Source organism: Nymphalis io, chromosome Z (assembly GCF_905147045.1).
Source record: "Nymphalis io chromosome Z, ilAglIoxx1.1, whole genome shotgun sequence".
NCBI classification, from domain to species: Eukaryota; Metazoa; Arthropoda; class Insecta; order Lepidoptera; family Nymphalidae; genus Nymphalis; species Nymphalis io.
Window position 1 is genome coordinate 13924630 of NC_065918.1, and position 10327 is coordinate 13934956.

The following is a 10327-nucleotide window of genomic DNA, read 5'->3' on the forward strand; positions in this document are numbered from 1 at the left end:
TTTTTTATTCACTTTTTATTAAGCAATGAAAAATATTAATTTTTACAGTTTACTATAATAATAAATACGTACTTTATATAATGTTTATTTATTTATTTATTAAATACATTCGTAAACAAACATTTTTATGTCCATTTGTGTGATTGACATAAAAAAATGATACATAAAATATTGCGTCCAACCATTTTGCTCTAGAAAAATAATTAGTATATCTCTATTTATATGTAGATTTCAACTTAAATAATATCACAATAATTAAACCTAATCCAGTCTGCTATATATTACTATAAACACTTGAAACACAATGCAACAAGGTGTTAACTTTGTCGCACAACATTTTCCACGGACGTAAAAATATGTCACCGACTTCTGCGAAATAAAAAAAAAGCTTTATGCGTTATTGTATTGTAATAATAAAGTCATTGAAACACGCACTTTGATATATCCTGTTCCGAGTTACGATGGACTAAATTCACTTCCTCGTTCAATAAGGCCAGGTTTATGTTATAACGGCCTCAGGAAAACAACCGGATCCTAATTTCAAATTTTAAATAAAAATATTGAAAGTTGTTATATAAATATTATATATATATATACATATATATATATATATATATATATATATATATATATATATATATATATATATATATATATATATATAACAACTTTAAATAATAAAATCTATAAACCATAGCAGCTGATATGTTACTATGTGCATTCCACTTTAATTAGTACTTACCTTAATTTTGACAAAATTTTTACTTTCGCTTCGAAAGAGGTTTTTTTTTAAACAAATAAAATTTAAACGTCTTTTTAACGCGGGCTTGTTTTTTTCATCCATTATTTTTTATGTTTTATTCAAACACTTCGGATATTAATAAAAGCTACGAATTGCAATATTTGTTTCTATTAAACGATATCACATTTAAGTAATTCGCCAAAAACCACAGCAATGCACAATAACGAATTTAAACTAAAATTATGTGAAATAGTTATTAAAAAATTGAATAAAATTCCTTTTCATATATTTGTATTTTTTTTTTATTAATCATTAAAATTCGAAAAGCAGACAATTAAAAAAATATATGTTCTAGATTCCATGGATCATTTGGACAGGGTGCGAAGGGCGGTTGTGGTAGCACGATGATTCGGTCCGCCGCAGGACTTGAAGGCGCGAGCGCGCGGGGCGCAGGCCGTGACGCATGCGCACGAAAGGCACGCGGGGTGGGAGACGCGACGAACACTATTTAAACTGTTCTTGCGAACGGTCATCATGCATTGGTCTGTTTGCAATCCAAAGTTAAGTTAGCCCTCGTAATACGACAGCTCGAGTCGTAGACAGACAGGCATAAGCCCGTGGTCGAGACATAAGGCTCTCGCAGACGTACGCTAGCTAAGCGCGCAGTGAACTTCAGTTCAGGCTCTCCTTTTCCAAGTGGTGTGTCGTGAAGCAATGGCCGTAGCCGCTGCCCAGAAGAACCGCGAAATGTTCGCCATCAAGAAATCCTACAGCATTGAGGTGAGGACCCGTCACCAACCCGCTTGCTATTGCTTTTATGCTCCAAAGTTCTTGGATCGAACCTGTGTCGAAATGGCACGAATCTTAAGTTGCAACTACCTACTGAATTCATATTCATTAATTGCTTACTGAATCCCAAACCCAAAGTCCATCTTAAGGTAAAGCGCTTACTAATTAATAATTTCCCACTCATTCATTACACTTAACAACTGTTACTCTGTTTAAAATTCTCTGGAATGTTAATCATATTTTGTGCATGTAATAATTAAATTCATTAACTGATTGTTTTTCTTAATAACTATGTTACGTCACAATGAATAGACATAAGTTTTTACCGTAAATTAGACTTGCGTGTACTAAGATACGAATATGCAGGTACTAACGAGATGTAGTAGACAACAAACAATAAAATACTCGTTAACACTTCTAAACTACCTTCAAACAATTTGCGTGATTCTAAAATAATTACCCGATAATAAGAGTCGCAATATTAAATATTATTTTGCAATGTAAACAAAAATAGTACATTGCAGTACCTCGAATATCAGATACGGCCAAGATCGATTAACGTTAAAAAATAATTTAGGATTAAATTTGTTTATTTGAGATTCTTAAAGAGAACACATGAAAACAGCTGATTAGAGCCGCGACCGTTCAAAATGGTAACTTTAAGTTTAACCGATAAATTATCGCTTTGTGATGTACGTTCATAACAATGGTTGCAAAAAAAAAACAAACGCAAACCTTTGATCGACTTGCAAATAAACAAAAATATTAATCGTTCTGGCGTCTCGGTGCTTATAATAAACAAACAACATTAAAGGGAGAATGCCGAAGAAATCGTGTGAAAGCGCGCGAAGACGGCTCCTGACTTTTACAAGAATAAAAATGCTCACTGGAAACGCGACATACAATTTTAAAAAATTACAATTTCTTTTCATGTCATTTTGATTTCCGTTCCGACGACGTACGATTACCTTAATTACTCTTTACAGTCATGTAGCTTTCCCACATTAACAGACCGAGTTACGGTATAACAACCGCGTAAGAACTTTGTTTTATCAATTACACTAAACTAAAACCTTCATTAAATGAAATACCTAAATACCTAGAAGTAATTGAACAATTATTATGATTTTGTTTATCTTTGTATACGAAAATATACTTGTAGTTAATTAATATATAATTATCTTCGAGATTAATCACTATTGTCAATATTCAAGGCGTTTGTAAATGCAGTTACCATCTCGATGTCATCAATGAATAATGACCATAATAGTTGCTTTGTAAACAACTTGAGCTAATGCGAAGTAATATTGCGAATTTAATAGTCAGTATTGATTTTATTGTAAATTCTTAAAATTTAATTCCGTCTTGTAACATTGTTTTAAAGTAAACAATCATTTTACCCTCGCAGACTTACTTTCAATTGTTGTGAGCGTTGCGATATATATTTTGTTGATTACTCGTAATAATGTGCTGTGCGAAAATCAGGTCTCACGTTAACGTATCTGACGTGTTATGATTAACGTATATTTTATAATTGGTTTCTGAATGATTGTATTTCCTTGAACATCGAAGGTCGGTTTACAACGACGCTCACCAGCACTGTAATCAGAAAATAACATTAAAATTATATCGAGTGACATGACCACCGGAAAAGTATTGTCACCATACGAGTTGAATTTTGAGTAAATAAGATAAAAGACTGTTGTCTTTAATACTTTTTAATATATATTTAATTAATGAACACGCGAAAGAGTCAGTCCAATGTTTGAAACAAATTCGAGGCAGCAATATGCCCTTGACCAAACGAGGTTGATCGTCGCGGTCAAATTAACATAAAAAATCTAAGATGTTAGCTAGATCTGCAATCGTGCGTATCCATGGTATTATTCTCGACGTATTATAGTGTATAGTATAATAGTTATGTTTTTTAAGTACACACGCAATATTAAATACATTTATTTGAAGACATTGATTAAAATTGAACCCGAATTTCCGTATAAATTATGAATTCTTACATCCGATGATTTCGCGGTCAAATTCAAACGTATCGGAAATTGAATATAATTAATAAATTAACTATCATAATTCATATTAAAGATTATAAATTAACGCATTATTGTGATATCAATATATATAAAAGGTTACATTAATCGGGTGAAAAATTTTAAAATATCCGAAGAAAAGGCATTTAATTTGCATGAATTATATAATGAGTTAGGTATAAGCGAGGGTGGCAGGTCAGCTTAATTAGCCGCCGGATTGGAGCGGTGAAGTGGCCACTCGGTGATCAAGGCTATAGAACCGGATTCAGATCCCAGCCCGCTCCAGTTAGCCGGACCTTTAACAATTACATTTCCGCACTCGTTTACGGCAATTTTTACAAACAATACAGATCTATATAACGGAAGTAAATTCATTTACATAACTTTTACCGTAATTCAAATATGTTATAACGTATTTATTTTGAAATAATGAAGGCAAGCTTAACACGAATAATCTTTTTTAAAATATTTACTAATAGGTAGAGTCCGACCGATGTATATTAATTAAAGCGTTATTATTTAAATCTAAACGCGAACAGATATTTCATTTCGCAAAACTATAAATCACAAAAGAATTAATGACAGTCATTGTAACCTAGATTTTCTTATAGTAAGGACAATATAGAGCTGGTATGGAATTACAGATCAATGCTTAAGAATATATTTGCATTCTCTCTGCGTTTTCGGCACAATATCGAACGAGGGACATCTTTATACAGATGAGCGAGATTTGACAAAGTTATGTCAAATGACAAATTAGTATGAAGGAAACACAAATACATAAAAATTATATAGGCATTCAATAAAACATACATGAAAGAAAGGCGATAAAAAATGAGTTGACAACTATCAAAAGAATTCTGAAGGCTCCGATTTGATCTTTTATTTATAAGTATATACCGCTATTGACGTTTTAGAAATAAATTGAGTCAGATAATGAGTAAGAGAAGAGCGTAATCATATTTTTTTATACAGTAACATCATTTAAAGTATATCTTATCGCCTTGTATCGTTTCAGGGGCTAGGTAACAAAAGCGTGTGATTAGTAACCCTTGACACACATAGACCCGTAGCCACTCTAGTGGAAAATGCTAGGTCTCAACGCCCGCGCACTGCTCGCTACCAACTTAACATCTCCGGACAATTAGCCTTTACTACAGATTACTACAGAATGACGTCATTAGCTGATCATTAGAATTTTCATTTGCTCGTCTTTAACGTGAATGTCAAATAATCATTTTCTGATATATTAAATTAGTCTGGGTTCGCGTTTGTATTATTTTTGAATTCGACAATTCGTTCTTGATTATTCATAAAATATGTTCGAGGAAAACCTGGTATATTTCTAAAACATCGAGGCCATTGTTAAACTATTACAAACAGACTATGTTGCAGGAAAATTAAGATAACAATTTAAGCTGTCTTTCTTCTGAGCATCCTTTGAATTAATTCAAATTTCCATACTTAGATTTTGAAGGCAAAATACATTAATTTGAATTCATAAATTAATCAAATAATAATAATTTATTATCGCTCAACAAACTACCCACTTATTATACCAACTCGTATATTAAAGATGTATAATTAATTGAACTCTAAATACATACATAGTAAAGTTCAGATTACTTTGTCACAAAGGTGCGATGGACGATTTAACAATTAACAAGCCGTCATGAAAGCGACATGCGTTTCAAGAGTCCTACAAGCCGCTCTTCATGTTGTCAGAACATCGTAGGAAATGATTTTGATTGGCGCACTTAGCCTAAATTCACGTAAAAAATGAATACAGTGTATTTTTCTTATAATTGTTATGCAATCTTATATAATTGTATACTTTTATGCTGTAATACGAGATTAAATTATATATAACATATGTTACAAATCGTAACTTATTACATAATACAAAAATTCAACATACAAGATAAGAGTTTTGTACCAAATAAATGTCATAAAATAGTGGGAACTCAAATTATCAAGTGATATATTAATTATTATTAATAACAGCGATAAAATAAATTAATATTTACATTTAAGTGTTATTATCGATTAAAATTGAATACTGATTATATTATAATGTTATTAAAACTACTAATAATAAACAAGCAACTCTGATTCATAAATTAAATAAGTTTAATTACATTTTAAATTATATATAAATAATTTAATTATAGTTAAATTATTTAGTACATATAATTAAAATATGATACTGATATAAATCGTTTCATTTATTAACTTGTAGATGATAATCTCTTTAAGTTTACGTGTCTATTGCAAAGAGCGACTTGTGAAAGGCTTTTGCCATTTAAGTCACTCTGGGTTGTTCAAAAGTTCACTCGACATATAATTGGTTCCATCGAGACGCAACGGTCCAGAAAGTGAGATTCCTTTGTGCGATTCCATCTCAGATCCGGCGGGGGATGGGGTGTAATGGCAGCACTTTGCGCCCGACCTCAGGAAATAAGCTTAGGAACTCCGTAAAAGCAATTCCTGCTCCCACATGAAATATAATGCCTTACGACCGCTATATCATATGGATTTAAAAGACGTATTTTTTGAATTGTCTCCGTCCCTTTGTTGGGAACTTATGTCTGTGAATTAATTCTCTTCAAACTTTAATTGTCCTCTTAACTTTGATTATTACTTTATATTAATAAGTCGCGTATAAAATTAGATAATTAAATTTCATCATGAGTGTCTTCACTTCACTTCACTCAATACATCAACGATGCTTCATTTATTTTGCTTTTACCGTAAAACATTATTTGAATATGGAACACGGATAAATTTCAATTCTTTTGTTATAGAACGGCTACCCATCTCGCCGTCGCTCGCTCGTAGATGACGCCCGCTTCGAAACACTAGTTGTCAAACAGACCAAACAGAGTGTGCTTGAAGAGGCTCGTGCTCGTGCCAATGGTAAGTCCAAATATCGATTTTGATGAAAGTTTATTTCCTTTTTAATTATTATTTTTTCTATTTGTTATTTTTTTTATTTATCTTAAGTTATTTTTTTTTATTTATTTTATAAATAGACTCTGGCTTGGACTCTGATTTCATCCAAGACGCCGCTCATGTAGGCGATAACGAGAAGACCATAGAAGATGCCACTCAACACGATGAAAATAAAAATGGTCACTTTGGTAATTCTTTACTTTGAGATCGTTTATTTCTCTCAGATTGCTTCAATATGTACTTTCAGATATTGCTTGTTTTTTTTAAATTTGATTTGTTTTATATTTCATTTTTTATTTTATTTTTTATTTTTATTTTTTTAAACAGATGCAGATAATATTGAAGGTGACACTAATGGGGACGAAGGTTTGTTTTATTTGTATTGATGTTATTCTCAATTTTCACATAGGTCGACCACATTTTTTGAGTGAATGTAAATAAACTATTATCTTAAAAGTTACAAGCAAAACATTTCTATTTTAGATTATACTCTTACTGAAGAGGAAGTAATTCTTCAAAATGCCGCAAGCGAGGGCCCAGAAGCTGAACAGGCGATGCAACAAGCCGCTTTGCTTCTTCGTATGCGCGAAGGCATGGGTTCACTCGCTCGCATCCTTAAAACCATCGATAACTACAAGGGTTGCGTAGAACATCTTGAAACTCGTCCCTCTCAAGACTCCGGAACTCAATTTGATGCTCTTGTAAAAGTCAGCATGTCTCGCATAAACTTGCTCCAACTAATCAGATCACTTCGCCAGTCGACTTCATTTGCTGGAGTCAATCTAATTTCCGAGAACAACATCTCCAACAAGACTCCGTGGTTCCCTCGCCACGCATCCGATCTCGACAACTGCAACCATCTTATGACTAAATACGAGCCAGAACTTGATATGAACCACCCAGGATTCGCTGACAAGAACTACAGAGAGCGCAGGAAGCAAATCGCTGAGATTGCATTCGCTTACAAGTACAGCGACCCAATTCCATCTATCACTTATTTGGAAAGTGAGAACGCAACTTGGCAACGAGTATTCAACACCGTGCTCGACTTGATGCCAAAACATGCATGCAAGGAGTACAAAGCAGCTTTTGGTAAACTGCAGGCGGCAGACATCTTTGTTCCTCACCGCATTCCGCAGTTGGAAGATGTAAGCAACTTCCTTCGCAAGCATACCGGATTCACACTCCGACCAGCTGCTGGTCTACTCACAGCTCGTGACTTCCTCGCTTCGCTCGCATTCCGCGTCTTTCAATCTACACAATACGTACGCCACGCTAATTCGCCATTCCACACACCTGAACCGTAAGTATATTATGAAAGCATTATTGATTTTAAATTAATTATTACAACGCACAGCGCACATTAAATAGTTCTTATTAAATATATTAAAAACCCTTAGTAATTCAAATCTTATTGACATGTTATATTATTTTCAATAACCTCGTAAGTTTTTGCACAAATATAATTTATTCAACGACACGTGCTTATAGAAATATTTGATGCGGAAGTAAAACTGAAACAAACTCGTTAAACGACCTTAACAGGTGTATATACAATACATATTGCAAATGTAAAGAATTTAACTTAATTAAACTAATAACAACCTTGGACGATCTTTTGAAGGTAATCTTAAAAAATCAGACGATGGTCATATACAAATTAAGACCAATTATTTTGTACGAATAGTAGAAATACCTCGTTACTTAAAATAAAATATGTGGCAGAACATTTTGTACGTCGCCTTCTAAATAAAGTCAAGAGTGGACGAGATGCTGTGATGGAATCATAACATTGTTAAAGGCTCACTTTTAATTCAGTTTTAACTCTATTCGTGACGTTGTTATAAGCATCAAAGGCTACTTTCATCGAATTAAGTTAGTTTCGCTTTAAATATATTATGTATTGAAGTCTGTTAACAACCCTGAACTCCAACGTCGTTATGAAAAGCCATTAGTGTGAGGTATTTAAGCTGATGTCGTTTAGTTGCTTTGATGTTCCAGCTTGTTTGAGGGAAATTATACTACGATATCGGAATTACATCACACCTCTTTTTTTTTAGTGATTGTATCCATGAACTTCTTGGACATATTCCTCTTTTGGCTGACCCAAGCTTCGCTCAATTCTCTCAAGAGATTGGACTTGCCTCTCTTGGCGCTTCCGATGCGGAAATTGAAAAGCTCTCAACTGTAAGTTATTTTACCAATGATTACTTGACTGTAATTGTAATTAAGCTGTGCGAATCATTAAAATTGGGCCCAAGCATTTGCGAAAAAAAATATGTTGCGTCCATTAATTATTGGGGGATTTTTGTGAGAAATATATTTTTGTCCAGGTATACTGGTTCACCGTTGAATTCGGCCTTTGCAAAGAAAATCAACAACTGAAGGCATATGGTGCTGCTCTTCTGTCTTCTATTGGAGAACTGCTTCACGCTCTTAGTGACAAGCCTGAACTTCGACCTTTCGAACCCGCTTCTACATCGGTACAGCCCTACCAAGATCAGGAATACCAACCCATCTATTACGTCGCTGAGAGCTTCGAAGATGCCAAAGACAAATTCAGGTAATAAGACAAATCACAATAAATGAAATACACAAGTTTTAATGAATTATATATTCTAAACAGCTACTTTATTAATGATGTAACTAATCAATCATACTTTGTTCAGACGTTGGGTATCCACTATGTCCCGACCATTCGAGGTGCGCTTTAACCCGCATACAGAGCGCGTCGAAGTTCTCGACTCGGTGGACAAACTCGAAACCCTCATCTGGCAATTGAACACGGAGATGCTACACCTGACCAACGCCGTTAAGAAGCTCAAAGGCTCGCACTTCGAGTGAACCCGTTACCTACATTATACAATCAGATCAGTGCACGCGGCCTTGCCGTATTTTGTATAGCTAGTGATATTATAGAAGTAAGTCTGTTGTCGTGTGGAGCGTGTGTGCGAGTGTGGAAACCATCGGATGGTACTTCGTTGAATTCCTTTTGTACCTTATTATTTATTATGCCGAGCTCATTGCCCGGGCCTCGCAATGTGCACGGAGCTCCCGATTGCCCATTTAGGGAGGCCGTGCCCGTTCGCGAGACCATAACTATTATATTAGTATTAATTTATAATTTAATGAAAAACACAAACAAATAAAAAATGGAGCACCAAAAAGTTTAAAAAAATCAAACCGAAATATATGTGTTTGAGTGGAATTTGTTGTTTTATTCGAACAATCAACCTTCATCGAGCATTGACCTTATTATACCTTATAATATACGATTACTATATGCTACGATTTGTTGCTCTGTCCACTGTCTCACTCTCAAGTACATTGAGATGGCAATCCAACAAGATAGGACAGAAATTAGATTGCATCCCATACTTTACGCCTATAGATTCTTCTAGTGCGTAGTAATTAATTATTTCTACCCTAAATATTTTTATTACAAGATAATAAAAATATAACTTATAAATAATGAAAATATGACGGGTATATATTGAACCGAGATCGAAGAAAGTAACTTGTTTTGCTTACGTATAATACGCATATCACATCATGTACAAGGCTTCGCACACATGCAAGCCTATAATATAATATAATAAAATGCAAATATACTTTTAGTATATTATATGGATTATAAAACATGCATCTGGAAGTCTGCAATCATTGCTAAGTCTAAAGGGACAATCTTTTAAGAGCAATTTAAAATAAAAGAAAATTTAATATTGTAGCAATCGCGGAACATCGGTTCCGTCCTACCTATAATAAGATTGAGCTCCCAAGGGTCGCTCGAATTTCTTTCAAT

General features: G+C 33.8%; 1 protein-coding gene across 1 annotated transcript; it reads left to right on the forward strand.

Moving 5' to 3' along the window:
• The first annotated feature begins 1263 nt into the window (after nt 1–1263).
• On the forward strand, nt 1264–9733 carry LOC126780491 (tyrosine 3-monooxygenase). Its single transcript, XM_050505041.1, has 8 exons — nt 1264–1522; nt 6378–6489; nt 6606–6713; nt 6853–6891; nt 7009–7828; nt 8586–8712; nt 8859–9088; nt 9195–9733. The coding sequence occupies exons 1-8, from the start codon at nt 1457–1459 to the stop codon at nt 9367–9369; spliced, it is 1677 nt and encodes a 558-aa protein (XP_050360998.1). The 5' UTR covers nt 1264–1456; the 3' UTR covers nt 9370–9733.
• The last annotated feature ends 594 nt before the right edge of the window (nt 9734–10327 follow it).